The sequence below is a fragment of the Camelus ferus genome, chromosome 11, assembly GCF_009834535.1.
Source record: "Camelus ferus isolate YT-003-E chromosome 11, BCGSAC_Cfer_1.0, whole genome shotgun sequence".
In the NCBI taxonomy this organism is placed as follows: domain Eukaryota; kingdom Metazoa; phylum Chordata; class Mammalia; order Artiodactyla; family Camelidae; genus Camelus; species Camelus ferus.
In genome coordinates, this window is record NC_045706.1 from 12982063 (window position 1) to 12998891 (window position 16829).

Consider the following 16829-nt stretch of genomic DNA (forward strand, 5'->3'; position numbering starts at 1 on the left):
GGGGTGAACCTTACGGGATGGTTATGGTTAGGACAGGCCTATGGGGTGAGGTGTTACAGGCAAGACTTGAGGAGAAGCAGGAGTAGAGGACTGTTACTGGGTCATGTTCCGTCTCCAGAACCTTCAGAGGCTGCCAGCGTCCTGCTCTTTTAAATCCAAGCTGCCTGCTTGGTTTCATTACACCTGCCAGGTTTCACGTGCCGTTATAGAACTTCTCACTGTGCGCCCTTTGCTCTAGATACTCCTGCAGGAAATGGCTGAGATGTTCGTGTTCCACTCTTGCCTGTTTGTGTTCGTGACCTAAGCAGGCCGTTTAAAACATTCTTGCTGCACTTTGCTCATCTGAAACACAGTCTTAATGACTCTGCCTGCTTCACAAGTCAGGCAGAATAAAATGAGAACATGAGAGAAAACACTTTGAAACGAGATAGTTATTTTCAACAGAGGCAGGTAGATATATACAAATAATGTGATTGTATAAATACTGTTATTGGAACCCAGACATGCACCTCCTTCTGAACTCTCCCAGTGTTTTCTCCAGTTCTCTAATGGAAGATCACACTTTTTGGGGCGTGATAGGTCATGATGGGGCTGGCTTATCTTTGCTAAATGGAAATCCCTCCATGGTAGGAGCCAAGTTTGAGTCATCGTCACATCCACAGCACAGCCTGGGGCCCCACAGGGACAGAGCATGCGCTCTGCTGAGTGGGTGTTGAGTGAACCTTTATTCAGAATAAGCCAGTGCTGTTGCTGCTGTCTCCATTCCACCATTGTGCCTTTCCTCATACCCATGTAAGTGGAAGGACCCCCTTCTCTCACACGGCCGTCCTTTCTATCCTTTAATGCCGGTGGAGTCCCACATCAAAGCAGGCCCGCTCCACACTCCAGCTCGTATTCTGGCCAGTGCTTTATTTTTTTTGAATTCCTTCCCCATTTGCAGCTAGAGCCACAAAATTCAACCTTTAGGGATGTCTTGACTCATTTGATATTTTAGTGGAAGACTGGACGTATCCTGGGCTGGGGCCATGATGTCTCAGAGTCTCCCCTCTGTTGGCCTCTAAATTCCTTGAGGACAGGAACTTGGTCTGTCTTGGTCACCATTGCGTCCCCAGCATCAGTACATTACTGACGGAACAGACACTCAGTAAATGTTTGTTGAATGAAAGAATGGATTTTACACATAATAAACACTTAACTCATAATCAAATGTTTTGGAGTTGGGTGAATAATGAATACACCAGACTGATTCAAGGAGAGAGTTTATTTTCAGGAAGAAGGGAAAATAAGGATGGAAAAGTGGTCAGGTGAGATTGTGAAGAAACTGGGATACCACTCTGTAAAAGAGTGGGGAGCACCCCCCAACCTCTGAATATGGGATGGGCGAGATGGAAGTGGTGTTGTAGGAGGTTAACTGGCAGCAGTGGGTAGGTTTGGTGGGTATTTGGTTGTACAAAAAGCAGATAATAACATAGATGCAAGAGCCTAAACAGTAATGGGAGCAATGGGGAGAGAAGGTTGAGAGAAGTAACAGGAAGGAAGGATGAAATCCCTTTGAGTGATTGGATGCGTGGTTCGGGAACCAACGATGACTCCATCGAGGATACCTTGTAGAATTCTGTTTCAGTTGACAGAAGTGAGATCTGGTTTTGATGGAGGGAACATGGTGTGTTTGGTTTTAGATGTGTAGAGCTTGAGATATCAAGAAGCACTGAGGCATATCAAGATTCTTTTGAAAATAAATGTGTTTAATTAAATATCCCAGAGGATATCCCAGAGGACAAGGAGGACTGAAGATACAGATGTAAGACATCCACAAATAATTTAAAGTTGAGTAAGAATAGATGAATCCTCTGGGGGAAAAAGGGAAAATCCTCTTGAACTAAGGACCTAAATATTGGGGAGGGAATTTATTTAGGACATAGTGGGAGGATGAGGATCTCTAGCAGGAGACAAACAAGGAGGACTTAGAGAAAAAGAAAAAAAATCACGTCCCAGAATCTAGGGCAGAGAGTTTGGGGACTATGTCAGATGTGTGTGTGTGTGTGTGTGTGTACATATACATAGAATAAAGTCTGAAAGGATGTGCATTTGCATGTTAATTGTGTCTTCCTTAGGTGATGGGATCCTTTTTTTTATGTGTTAGTAGTATCTGATTTTCCCAAAATGTATTCTTTATACAGCTTTGAATACATGAAAAGTATTTGAGGGAAGGATATTAAGTCAAATGTTATAGGAGAATTAAAGACTGAAAAGAGATTTCTAGGAACTCAGTTCTTCCCTTATGGATCGTTCCATCTTCTCAAAGAAAAATAAAGCTACATGCAGGCTAAATAAATAAATAAACCTCCCATCCCTGTTTACTTCTGTCATTCACTCAGTCAACCAATATTTATTGAATATTTACCATATGTCAGGCACTGTTCTAGGCTCTGGGGGGAAAGCAGTGAATAAAATGGATATCATTTCTTCTCTTCATGTCACTTAAGTTCCATTGGCACTTCAGTAGCCCTTACACCCTAGTCAGTGGTTGGGACAATAAGCTGAGATAATAATAGATGTCAAAGCATTTTGAAAAGATGGTATGCTAGGGGCTTAACAGCCTATTGATATAGATCCAGAGTAAATACAATGATTATTCATGCATATTCCAATTTTCTTCTTTTCCATAGATGTTAGAAGTATTAGTGTTTTGCTGTAAAATACATTTATGCAGGTACATATTTTATATACTTTACACATTCCTTATTTTAGTACCTTGGTGGCTATATTTCTCCTTTGTATTGAGACTAAATGTCTGAGGGCACTTACAGAGCATCAGAGCTTGAAAGGGATTGAGTGCTGCTAACCACTAAAGGTGAAAACTGGGGAGTTGATGAAGGGAGGGAAATGAAGGGAAGGAAAGGCTCAGGAGATGTAGAAAGTTTTGGAACATCCAGGGAGAGAGGGTAGGACCGTATTCTTTTTTAGAAAGAGAATGGGGTGTCCACATTGGAAGGGGATATATGGTGTGGGACAAAGACCCTTTGGGAATTAGAAAACTGAGATTGGAGTTCCAGCTGTCCTGAAGATCTTCTGGGACCTCATCAATAAAACAAGAGGGTTGGACTAGATCATTGTTTACTAAACCTTTTTGCATATGAACACTCTATTTTAACAGCAACAAATAATTGAGATATCCCCTCCCCTACCATGGCCCAGGTAATAGTGGTTTATATATAGTGACTATGAATTCAGTAGTCCCTTGAGAGGCATTTGTGTTTCATTCATGGAAACTCTGTACAAATGGCCAAAAATACATTTACAGGCAAGCCATTCCTCAGTGTTGGGGGTGTGCTTGGTGTATGTTTAGTCCTCGGGCTTTTCAGGGACCCAATGAGCTGGGTCTCCCCATCTGGATCTCTTCTACTTTGTAGCTCTGATTCAAGATAAAATATCAGGACATATTAGTCTATTCCTATCTGCTAATTGAAGATCTTTCATAGAGGAAATGAACCATTTTCAATCTGCATTTCAAAAAGAATTTCTAAGCTATGTCAGACAGTTCCTAAATGAATGAGGATAAGAAAAATCTATTTGTTCATTTTTCCTTAATCCTTTCCAACACCTTTATCTAAATTGGAAGTTGTTTGCCCTGACTTTAATGTTCAGAAGTGATTATTTAGATGTTATTTTGGGGTTGCTATCAAGTGCTTGTTAATTCTTCTTTCCAGCATTTGCCATCTGTGTTGAATATCATTTTTCACTGGGAACTAATGAACATGGTTGCAGGTGCCTTTAATCGTAGAATCATAGACAGTGGAGACAGAATAGTTGGAAATGTTGCCTTTTCCTCATCTAGAAAATGGGAGTAATAATGTTACCCTCCCTTACCCAGTGTCATGAATGAGAAATACGATTGCCAAACGAATTACAATGTAAGTAGCTGTAAATTAAATGCTAAGTAATAAAAGTAGGAATAATTTGACTAATAAAAAATGTTTTTTTTTTCCTAATTTGGTTTTTTTCATTACTAATGCCTCCTGGCAGTAGTCATTTCCACTGTGGTAGTAAATAACAGCAAAACCCGCACTGCAGCTACCACTGATGGGGCACTTGTCTATGCCTGGGTCTTCTTTCTTATCATCCCACTGAATCTGCAGAATAGTCACAAAAGGTAAGTGATTGGTCCAAGGTTACACAGTTAATAAATAGTGGAGATGGAATTTTAACCCAGGTCTGGTTGGCTTCAGTGCCCATGGATTCCCGCTGTGCTCCACTGCGTCTCAAATCTAGAACTCTTAGATTCTGCTGCCTCATGTCAGCTTTTGCTAGACTCTTCCCCATCCTCTCTACAGAAGCCAGTTGAGTTGATCACAGTAAGGGCTTAGAGAAAGGAGCCTGGGTTCATGGTGTGAACCTCTTGGTCACTGTTTCTCAGTCAGGGCTGTACATTGGAATCACCTGGGGATTCTACTAGATTCTACTGGAATCTAAGCACCATTAGAAGTTGAACACCATGAAGAGAAGGATTACTTGTTTTATTCACTGCTGTAGTATTGAAAAATGCTGATGCCTGGGCCCTACCCCAGACCTATTAAAACAAAATCTCTAGCAGTTGGGCCCAAGCACAGGTGTTTTATTTTTTTTTTTTTAATGTATGTATGTGATACGTGCAGTCAAGGTTGAGAACCACTCCTCTAAAAGATTTCTACATGGATCATGTCATAAAGAGAATGAAAAATATTCACTCAGGAATGTTTTGGTAATGGATCTGGCCGAGAAGGCCTAGAAGTATTGGGTCTTGGAATCAGACCCCATGGGTTCAAGTGCTGGGTCTTCCAGTTTCCAGCTGTGTGACCTTGTACAAGTTACTTAACCTCTCTGATCCCATTTCCCCATTGACTAGTATTTTCAATTCCACAGGATTGCTATGACTTAAATTTAAAAATCCATGAGAACTTCTTCCCACAGTGCCCAACACATGGTAAATTATGTCATTATTGCCAAAGAAATTAAGAGAAAGGAAAATGTATTTTTAACAGTTTTGCAGTATATATCTGAAAACCTTCATTTGGTTTTGTATAGGAATTCAGATGGAATTGAATTAAATGATAAGGGGGACTCCCCCTCCCTTTTAAAACAATATTAGTGACCTTTTAACCCTTACCATTTGTGCAAAATTATAAAGTTGATGTGTTATTTCTTCTTGCTTGCCAAATGCAGCGGGAAGCTGGAGTTATAGCCATAAAATGAATGTTCAAAACTGGCATCCTGTCAAAGGCTGTTTAGACTCAGCCTTCCGGTCAAAGGGCTTCGACACCAGAGACCAAAAGATACTGTTGGAGATGCTGCTGCTGGCAGTTTAATTGGTATTTTTCAGGGTGTAGACACATGATTTTTATATAGGCAGAATGAAACTGGGAGTAGGGCAATTATCCAGTGAGTTTAGACAGTAAAGAGAAAAGGAAAAAAAAAATCAGGCAAAATAAATTCTTTAAGCAAGCTTTTTTGCCATTTTTAAATAGATACTTTTTAACTTTATAGAAGTAGATAGAACTTGAGTACTTTTGTGACATAATTATGGGGCTCATAAAGCAAAATGAATACACATAAAATACCCGACAAAGGCCAGGTTTTCTAATGTGTACTTTTCTTAATATAAAAGTAGCAAAATAAATACAGTAATTGCATTTATTGTGGATAAAGAGAAAATTAAACGTATTTTCCACATAGAGGGCAGCAAAGAAGAGAGGAGGAATCCTGGTTAAGAGGACCAGTTAGATGTTTTATCAAATTATGGCTAAAAATGTTTTCTCTGTTCCTGGTACAAATACTGATTTGGTTTGTCTCCTGGCCCTTGAGAGTTGTGTGCCTACCCATTTTGTTGTTGCACTTGAGTGAGAGCTAATAAATTGTTTGACTTTTGTAATTAAACATAAGAACTGGATTGAAGGGGATTTTAGCTTCCCTGAAAGTGTACTTTAAGTTAATCTGCTTAAGAGGAATTATCTATTTCTTATTAGCAAAAATTAAAAAAAAAAAAACAACTGTGTGCCTTTGTAACAATGATTTCTGCAGGCCTGATCATGAATCTCATGGTCAAGTTGAATCTGCAAAAAAGTATTTGGGGGATTTAAAAGATTCGGTCATCAAAAATTTAGGATTGCACTCTTTACATTTGTTATTGACAAAGTGTGGGGTTGTTTATTGTTGTTATTATTTTCTCTCTTTCTTCCTTGATTTGTCTTTTTTGTCCTGTTTAACAAGTTTGAGAAGTTAGTTCTTTGAATATTTTTTAAAAATACTATCATAAATGCAGATGAGAATTATTTCTTGAAGAATTGTGATTTGGAGAGTATATTCCCATGAGTTTTTAGTGAATAAAATAATTTTAGGCAAATTCCTCAACATTGATTTCATCGCATCTCTTTCACATATGACAGTCACATACAAATTTTTATCATTGAATCCCTACGCACTTCTAAAATTTAAGATGACACTTACGAATGAATCTCTAATGCTAATCTAGTGTGTTAGATTAAATCCTATACAGTTAAAAAAATACATGGAATTGTGTTGTATAGTAGCAAGGGGTAATGGATCCTGTTTTTAATTAAATAATACAATTACTACATTTTGTGATGGTGCATTCAACATCTTAGGTGGCTATTATAGAAAGAAAAGCAGTAGTGATCAGAATAAGTTTTTCAGAAAAGTAAATAATGTTTCCATTACTACTTGAAGGAGAGATGTAGTAAGGTGAGAAACTAAAATATTTTTTCTAAATAATTTTAATACATTACTGATGATGCCTACCTTCAGCTTGGGCTATAGTCAGCATAACTATACTTTAAGTGCTACAGCTGGGGACAGGAAGGAAAAGATAAGTGCCAGAGAATCTAACACACTAATTCCCAGACAGAAATAAAGAGTTGATGTGTATTAGGATGATTTTGTGTGACGGAACTCTCATTTGAAATAAGTAACTGAGCCACAAGTGAAGTAGGTGGGTGCCCGCTGGCCTCGATTTTTTCGTGAGCATAGAGATGTGACCGAAGGACGCAGCGTGAGCCATGTAGGGTCCCCTCTCTCACTGCCCTTGTTGTAACTGGCGCTGCTCCCGGAAGGAGCTGCACTTGTTCAGTGGCTCTCATTAGACTGTTGTAAAAAATATGAATTGATTTATGAACAACAGAGTCATTTAAAATATCCCTGAGCTATTCTAGATAACTGTCTTTCCCAGAGTTCATGGCCAAATATTTGTATAACCTTCATGGGAATTTGAAAATGGGGAAGATTGTGAAACGAACTCACAAGGCAGGGAATTTCAGAGAGAAGAGCCGTCTCGGTTAACGGTGGATGTCAGTACCTTCTAAAGCATGTTTCTGCCTCTAAACATTTAAAAGTAGAATCCCTAGGGTGGAGAACTAGTCCATATTTCTTTTTGATGTTGAGTTATTCCACGCCAGCACTGGTTAGAATTTATATTAACTTGTGGAGCTGACCTGAACTTTGGTTGCGTAATCAAATGCTTTCTTTTCTATATAGCCAAGCTGACAGGAAGGCTATAAGGGAAAAATTAAAGTTCCTGTGCTGATTTTGAGAATACAAAATCACAGACTGTGCTTTGTAGGGTAAGAATCAAAGTCTTGTAGAGATTTTTATAGAGTAAGAATAAAATGTTTTGTAGAGTAAGAACAAAAATACAACTTTTGTTTTAATGTATGATACTTGAAATAAGTAAAATGTGTGCTTATTAATTTATAAGCTTTAGAATGAATATTGTCCTGTGTATCATCATTTACTGCTTTACTGAAAATACAGCCATTTGGAATTCCTAACTAAGACAGGCCATTGCAGGAAAAAATATAAATATATGGATGTTTAAATTAATATTTTTTCTGTATATTTCTCATAAACCTATTGTTGGAATACTGTTTTTGATATAAAGCTACAAAAGCAGGAAATGCAATCAAAATGAAGAATTCAAAACTATAAGCTCTTTTCATTTATATTTGCAATAGACTTTTTTATCTCCAAATATTATTTGTTATATGAGAACAAAAGGAATCACTATGTGTGTGTATGTTTTTAAACTGAAAAATAACCATTTTTATCTTCCCCCGTGTATGTGGTCTGGGTTTGATTCTGACTCACTAGGGGATGCCTTGAACTTTTCACACTCTTTTCCAAGCCGTAATGCTAAGAAAAAAGCACTATCCCACTTGACACAAAACTAGACCTTGGCTGGTGGATCAGAGAACATCACACACGCCTGTGCCATGTGGGCTAAAGGCTCAGCTGCCACATCTGGATCAGCCTGTGCGATTTTTATGTTTATGAGAGACTCACCTTGCTCTCCAAATTCAGCCTGTAGGACTATATACCTCATGCCATCCTATCTCCATCTATGTTTGACAAAATGTGTAGGTAACATTTTATTTTATTTTTTTAAGGGCAGGCATCTACAACGAGTCCTTTGGGTCAGTGATAACTTGTGTTGATTACCAAAGTGCATCTATTTCCACTGGATATTTTTAAATAAGCTATAATTCTCAAAGGGTGTGATTGGAAGAAAGGGCCTCTGATCTTGGAGGAAACAAACAAACTGGAGGAAAACAGTATGGGAACACTTAGTGCTTTCTGACTTTTGAAAGAAAGGAAACTTTGCAGCATGTAATTCTAAGGAAATAGTAGGACATACAAAAAACTAGAATCAAGCTCTTCACGGGGGAGGGAGTGAAGTCTGCTTGTATGGCTTCTGCAGTGTCTGACTTTGTCATAAAAAACTGCAGCTGAAGTATTCATTTAGAACGATTCCATGCATTGTGTGATGAATAAAGTAGTACAACCTTTTCCTTCCCTTAGCTGGTGGTCCTGTATTAATTCAGGAGCTATATAAAGCAAGTTTCAAAATGACATCCTTTTCTAACTGGAAAGTGAGCACACCTTATATATAGAATATAAATATTTCAGCAGGTACTATTACCCATCTGCCTGATGTTAACTTTTTATTTAACTACAAAGGATCTTAACATTTCTCTGTGTTAACTTTTAGTGGGTGAGATACTGTCCTGTCAGTAACAGATGTAAACACTAAGTAAATAAAGAACTCAGGTTGAGATGCCTGTGGCTGTCACTGTGTAAGTAAATTTACAAATCTGATTATGAAGAATGTTAGCTGTTACTCTGCAGAGCCATCAGATATTAGCCCGGGGTATATTTCTCATCACTCTATGCGCATTTCACCAGATAGGTGTGCATAGACGTAGGCATGATGCAGCATTTTAAAATGCATTCTTTTATTTTTAAACCTACGCCCAACATCTTGACAAGCCCTATTTAGTATGATGTTTAAACACACGTAACCCAAGGCTAATTTCTACCTTGTGAAGTCAGGTGGTCTAAAATGTGCTACAAAGATCCACAGGAGGAATAGGATGTACAGCCCCGTTTTGTTGTCTCTGAACTTTGGAAGTCTGTTCAGCCCCCTTGCATCATGTGCAAATCAATGCAAGGGGAGGATGCAAAAGTGAAACCAGTCGTGGCTCCTGCCAGACCTGACATTCATTCCCTAATGATGTGCTTGTTTGGCTCGTTTTCCTCCTTCAAATGTTCTTTTTCCCCTCCTCCAGAGGTACAGTGACACGGTGTTCACACTGTCCACGCACTCTCTCATTCTGGGAGTTCACACGGAGGACACTGAACACCAGCCCGGCCACTGTCCCGCTCCCCCCACCGCCAACACCACCTTCCCTGTGCTGTCCTGCTTCCCTGCCCTGCTTTACAAGGGGGCCTGGGGTTCTGGCCTGATGGTTCAGGTGCTCCTAGTCTTGGCCCTTCAGGGGCTTACTTAACCCGCTTTTATCACTTTGCCGTCTGATAGGCAAAGCTGCTAGAAATAACTATGTGGTTGTATTTACTGTTCATTTCTCTATTTTCCTGATTATAGGAATTATTTTTAAAGATAAGGAAATCTTAGAGCCAGGCAGAGCTTTTGGGGTCATTCAGTACCACAGACCAAAAAAAAAAAAAAAAAAAAGACCTTCCCTTATAATAAGCAAACAGAAAAAAATAAATTCCAGTTGCTGGTGAAAGACTGTCAGCATAATTCTCCTCATCCAGGAATCAGTCTATTTAGTGGGTTTAAATTTAAAGAATTTAAAAAATTCTCTTGCCTGTGTGAGTAGATAATAGAAAAATACCTTTTATTATATACAGTATATTTTGGTGTAGTATGTGTAATTGCCCTAACTGAATATCACGTATATTCTGATAACATTAAAGGATTTAAGAATCTAAAATCCAAAAGTCCTAAATTCCAAGAAAAAAAAAAGTGCTGCACCTGTTTACAGTTACCAAGCTTGTACCACCATCTTTCAGAGGGTTTTGATGTAAGAAGTTCTATGGCTTTCTTCAGATTTATAGTTTTAAATGGCCTTGTTATAGCTGAGTTCTCTGTTTTCTTCTTTGTAAAGTAAGCAGGCAGATGTTTTTGCCCTTTTTAAAAAAAAGTTCAGTAAGCACGTCTCCTGCCCTTACTTCATCGGCTACAAGAACATTCGTGGCTCTTCCAGTGGGAAGGTGATTCACCTGAAGCTTTGTTCCCAATTTAGTAATGCGGCAGCGTCTCACTTAGCAAGTGGGGCTTCCTACCAATGAAGTTGAAAACAAGTCTCTCTCTCTTATTCAGAGACAAACTTAGATTTTTACCTGTCAGAGGAAAAATGAAACCATCACTAACCGCTGTTTATTTTGCTGGCAGGTTCATGCCTACGACAAAGTAATTTTTCCCCAGGTGAATTACTCCCTCAACGTTGGCGAGGCAATGACTAATAAAGTATTTATAAAAACTACGTTAAGTGTGCGGTCCCCATTCCCACAGTGTGTCACTGCTGCCGCCAAGCGACAGGTCTGAAAAACCAGCAAATCTTAAACAATTAGAGCATCGATTCCTCTTTCCAAAACCAAGGCCCCTGCTACCTCCTAGACAAAGATGCTGTCTTCTTAAGTGATGGGTATTAACGGGAGACGCTCTCCTCAATCACGCTTGACCCACGTGGGCGTGGCACCGATTTCATGGCTCCTGAGAAAAGAAAGGCAAGGGTGATCAAGAAAATAATTTCTTTGCCTGAATGAGTATCTCTGATTTTCGGGTTGAAGTTGTTTTTAGTTTAGTTTGGTTAGTTTCCCACAGTCTCACAGCAAAATTACAGTATGCTACAGGAAGAGAAATTGTCTTAAGAATCTATCCGCCGCTCCGAAAACTTGTAACTCTCGGAACACGCAAGTGCTTGGGGACGTAATTCAAACACTGTTCTCTTGAGCAACCTCATTCTTGAACTGGGCTAAGAGCTTTTCAATTGCTGTGACATTTTCAGCCAGGGAAGTAGTAGTTGTTGCAGAGCAATGTTTTACAGGCAATTACTTTATATGATCAATGGAGCAATTCCCTTCCAGAAAGGAACCAAAGCGATCAAGTTAAATCATTAAAGAGAGAGAAAGAGAGAGCGGGAGAAAGGATTCATCTCATTAGCCGGTGCCGGTGCTGCAGGCTCCGCGGCGGCGCACAATGTCACTGGCCCTTTAAGACAATGGCCGTACTCCCTCCACCGCCGCCACCCCCTCCCCTGTCGCTGTTGACAGGTCTGAACCTCCCTAGCAGCCCATTGTGGCCGCAGTAGGAGGCACCTGCAGAAAATGTGCCAAAACCAGGCAGGGAGCAAGGGCTTTTCAATAATCTCCGCAGCTGGAGAGGAGAGGCAACACTAAACAACCGGGCGCGGAGCCGGCACGTGATGGGAAAAGGGGTCACAACCAGACACCTCCTATCGGCTTTCTGAGCGCCGGTCGGTTCAATTTGCTGACATCTTCTAGCTGGCTTTTCTCTATTTGCTTAATATGCTGAGGTATTTAGCTTAAAAGCACTAAATGCTCCATCACGATGAGCTGCTCTCTCCCTTTCCCATTTACTGTTATTAAGGACATTTTCTCGTATTTTCTCTCTCTTTCTGCCCCAAACTAAGATTGTTTTCTTTTGCTTTTCTCTCATGAATACTTACAGGTGTTCTCCAACTCATGCTGCCCGCTTGATTTTACTCGTCATTAATTCAGGGACAAGTAAAGCTCTCCACATTCGGGATCTGTATTAAGCAGGCACATTCTGGCCGCACAGGTCTGGAAGCAGCTTTGCATTTCAACTCAGTAAACATTTATTGTGCATCTACTGTGTATCCACCACTGTCCTTAGGGCTCCCAGAAACCCAGAGATAGACAAGATGTGCTTCCCCTCTTGTACTGTTTAGGATCCAGCAGAGAGTCTAAATTGCTAACATAACTGACTTTGTTTTGTACCCATGCACGTTTCTAAGTAGTACTTACAACCCTTTTGAGAATAAGCAGGAATGGAGGGAACTGGGATGTGCTGGTGGTGCTGTGGTTTTGTCGAGCGTGCCTTGGGAGTCAACAGGGCAGATGTGCAATTTCAAATCTCCAAAATAAATGACAGATGAGTGCCTGGCAGAGCACCTCGATTTTGGCAGCTCACCTCGATTTTGGCAGCTCTTATGGGTCCAAACTCCTTGCCTTTACACATCACTTGCCAGTTTTCATTGTATTTCCATCCATTTTTTTTCTCACTGGAAGTATAAGGCATTATCTCTGTCTTATAGATGAAAACATCTGAGACTTAGGGCCCCACAAGGAATAGGTGGTAAGTCAGAGGCCCTCCAGGACCCAGCCCCTCTGCCGCCGACCCAAACCCTGGCTTCCATTCTACCCAGTGCTGCCTCTTCCGAGGGTCTACCGGTGTGAGCACACGTTTTGAGAGCAGTGTGGAAGCACCTTGACAAAATGACATTTTCACAGTGAAAACTCCTTTTTCCCCCTCCTACAGATGGAGAGTGTTGGCATGTACGGACTCTGTGGATGTACAGCAAAGAACAAAATGAGGTGCGATTCAAGGTGGGAAATAACCGCTTCAGGTAGGAAATGAACTAATTTGTGTAAGTATCAAACTGGCATCTGAAGTAGTTCCCCCCAGAATGTCATTCCTTTAGAGGGGGACTAGGGACCCTTAGATCTGTGTGCACATAAGGTATTTGCTAAACCGCTGCTTGTTCTGAATTACTGGTTCAGAATTCCACCAAGTGGTAAGAGGTGTGAGAGAGTATTTCAGAGGCACTCAACTCAGGAAGTCCTTTCCCACCTACCCGAAGCCCAGGAAGCTCGCTGTCCTTGCTCACTAGCGTGGCTCCTGGAGCGGGAACTAGCACTGGCCTAGCCTGCTGGGTGCACGCTGTCCCCCTGCTCTGCCAGCCTGCATCTGTTCAGGCAGATACTGAGACAAGGAGGAGATGCTCTCTCCCCTTCGCTGAGCTTGTTTATGCTTTAACATGTCTCTCCTCTCAGAGGACTGGTCCTCTTCCTTCTTCCCGAGCGCCTCCCTCCAATTCTGGAGAAAACAAGTGGACTATTCATGTAAAAAGAGAAAGAGTGAGCAGGGAGGGGGGAGATGCCACCGACATACTCCATTGAAAGCCACTGGCTGTTCATTTACATTCACACTTTTAAAAAATGTTAACTAATGATGTTAAATGGTTTGCCAAAGGTCCTGGCAGGTCAGTTGTAGAAGTGTCATTTCTGCCTAATTAGGGCTCTTGTGGCTGCCCAGGGCCTCCCAGTGCAACTGGTGACAAGCCGAGAGCTGACAGCTTCAATTGGTGCCAATAGGAAGGTTGGGCCGGTCATGTTTTCCAACTCAGCCAGGTGTTTGCTGAATGGGGGAGGGGGCCTGGTGAGATCTGAGCGCTTCTATGATCCTTTTTCTTTCATGGCTCCCTCCCAAGTCCTTCCCCTTTGCCTGTCTTGTCTTGTGTCAAGGTCAAGAATGGGCTTTGCTAAATCAGCAATTTGGGTTATCTCTGGGAGGTCATTAGCAATCTCCAGCCCAGACATTTCAAGTGTTCTCGGACCCCAGATGCTAGATCTTTTTTTTTCTCCTTAAAAATCAGAGGGTAGGAAAATAAAAGTTTTAGGTGAAAAACAATAGTAGGAAGAAAACAAAATAAAACAAAACAAAAGAACCAGAAAGCTCTGCATAGCCATCACAGCATTAAACTGAAGACATTCATAATGATAAAATTGCTTGAGGGGAAAACAGCTAAAGCATCCTAATCAGCGCCTTAAATATTTCATGGAAATAAAGACAAAAGTGAAAAGAAATCCTAACAAGTTCAATTGGATATAGAGTACCTAGCATGTAGTAGGTGCTTAATAAATGATTTATGGTTTGATTTGATTTTCCAGGAGAAAAATCATTGTGTGAGAAACAAAGAGTGATTGATAAGAGATCCTGCTATTTCTCATGCTTACTTTCATTGTTTCTATACCACTCTCTGAATTTCTCAGTTGACCACAAAATACATGCTCAATTGGAGTACCGCATGATCGGGTGATATGGTTATCTTATTTTTTTCTTTTTTTTTTATTTAAACAACTTAAGCAAAATACCTGCTGGTACTCAAGAGCCCCAGGCTGCAGCAACTGTGACACAGAGGCAGTCCTGCGGTGATGATATGAAATCAGTGTCTAGAATTTGGATTTGACACCCTGACAGATCCGCTGGGATGACGGCACTCCCGCTTTGTGCCTGAATTAAACCTCCCAGCCCTCCCGCAAGCACCTGCACGTGCGTGCAGGGACTGAGCCTGTTCGTGGGCCTGGTGGACGAGGAATGATGAGATTAATACACGGGCTTTTGGGGGCAGTGCCTTGTTAAAGTAAAGGGGGAAAGTGAACTGAAGAAAGCCATGTTTGTTTCATGAAAATCCAGACCCAGAGATTACAGTTCTGAGAAGGAGGAGGGAGACTCAGGTGATGGGTATCTAAAACTTTAAGTTTTCAGCTTCCTTTTTTCATGTGGCAATGCCTTTTGCATCTGCTGCCTCTGTGTTGTCTAACACAGGACTGTGAAAATAGGAGCCAGAAAAACAGACTGTCTGTTGATTTTATCCAAGGACTGTTGTGATGGTGAAATGAGACAGCGTACGTAAGCACATCTTGAACAGAGGATACCATGTATCAGGTGCTGGAGAACAGTGAATTCTCTCCCTGATGTCCCAGGTCCCTCATGGTTGGAGACCCTGTGCTGTTCTGTGGTGTCAAGTTATTTTCTCAATACCCAGGACATATTTGAACAAAGAGAATTAATAGAATCGACTAATAGGCTGACCTCGTGAATGATGAGTGAGCAAATGAATCTGGACATTTTCAAACAGTTTTGCTGCCTGTCTCACACTTTCCCTCCAGGGACCACCTTTGTCACTAAATTCCCTTAAAAGACCCACTTTGCATTTTTGTCCATCCATTTCATGCCACAGCACGTGCTCTCTTACCTCTGGTGACTTCCTTTGTTTACTCATACTGCTTTCATCCTGGAATGTGTTTCCACTTCTAGTCCCAGTACTAACCCCTTTCTGGGCTCTGCCTCCTATCCTCTGCCTCCATTTGGAGCCCTGATCCTCAAGGCTGCCACTGCTGGATGTGTACTTGGAGGGCAAATGGTTGCTGTCTGGCTCTTATGAGTGCTAAGAAGTGGCCACTTAAGACTCTCCTCGTAGGGGGGAAGATGAGCATTTAAAAATCATTCTGTAAGTGGTAAAGAAAACCTTCTGCAGCAACTAAACCAGCATGGAAAATATACCATTAGTTTCTAAAACCATAGCAGACAAGTAAACAAAAAACTTCTGAGGACTTGTGAACAGAGGAAAGAACATGTGAATTACAGCAGGTCCTCTGTTTGTGGCAATAAAATCCTCCAATTGTATGCGTGATAACTGACCGTCATGCTGGTGACCATGGAAAGGTAAAATTATGTTCAGCTAGATGTTACCTAAATCTTTCTGAAAGGCAAATCTGATTTTGTTTTTCCTTTGTTTAAGTGGTCCTTTCAGATCTGGCTCTGTCTTCTCTTTGACCTTGAACTGTTACTCTGGTTGTGCTGACCTGCTGGCCATTCTCTAGACATTTCAGGGTGTTTCGTGCCTCAGGGCATTTGAACAAACTCTCTGTTATCCTTGGAATGCCCATTCTCCTGCCAAATACCTATTCATTATGCCACTTCCCGCACCAAGCTTCTCTTGCCACCCCACCTTCAGTTAGATTGACCTTTCTCTCTTTGTGCCCCGCACAGAACCTTACATTCTCCTCGGTAGTAATAATAGTACAAGTTCCCTTTTATTGAGTGCCTTCTGTTTGCCAGTAAGTGTAAGTGCTTTTGCTGTTGTAGGTACTCACTTACCGATGAGGACCCTGAGCTCAAGTTGCGTGTTTAAGGTCACACAGCTTGAAAGCGATGGAGCAGGGCCTGAGCCCAGCCGGGGTGACTGGGGCACACGTCCTCACCTCCATCTCAGTCTAGAACCACCAAACCACGCTGCTTCTCATTATAAGTGGCCGCCATGCTGGTAGATACGGGTGTGTGGTTTTAGCTTGTCTCCCCTCTAGGTGGTGAGGCCCTGGAGGTTGGTGACGCTCTTAGAACACTTTGAGTTCCAGTGCCTAGCGTGGGGCCGGCACATGGCAGAGACGCTGAATGTTGGTTGAATTAATAAAATTGCGTGGAGTTTGATTTACTACGTATTTGCCTATGTTATACATATCTGTATTCTCTCCCTGCTTCTCTTAGTCTCTTTACATACGTGCATATTTCACATGTATATATGCATGCAGTTATATACATACCATATGGTTATATGCCCACATATACATATATGAACAGGTAGGTATATATACATGAATTAACAGACATATATATGTATCTGAAGAGAGTAAGGAAGGCGGGGGGAGAG

At 41.1% G+C, this 16829-nt stretch overlaps 1 protein-coding gene across 4 annotated transcripts in view; it reads left to right on the forward strand.

Moving 5' to 3' along the window:
• The window catches only part of HSPA12A (heat shock protein family A (Hsp70) member 12A), a 272940-nt gene that overhangs the window by 116168 nt on the left and 139943 nt on the right, over positions 1-16829 (forward strand). For 3 of the 4 annotated variants that reach the window (XM_032490815.1, XM_032490816.1, XM_006183476.3), the window contains one exon: positions 12875-12962. In XM_032490815.1, coding sequence (XP_032346706.1) covers positions 12875-12962 — 88 coding nt within the window. Of the gene's footprint in view, positions 1-11786; positions 11829-12874; positions 12963-16829 lie in introns of those variants that run through there. The other variant, XM_032490817.1, reaches the window with a different exon arrangement.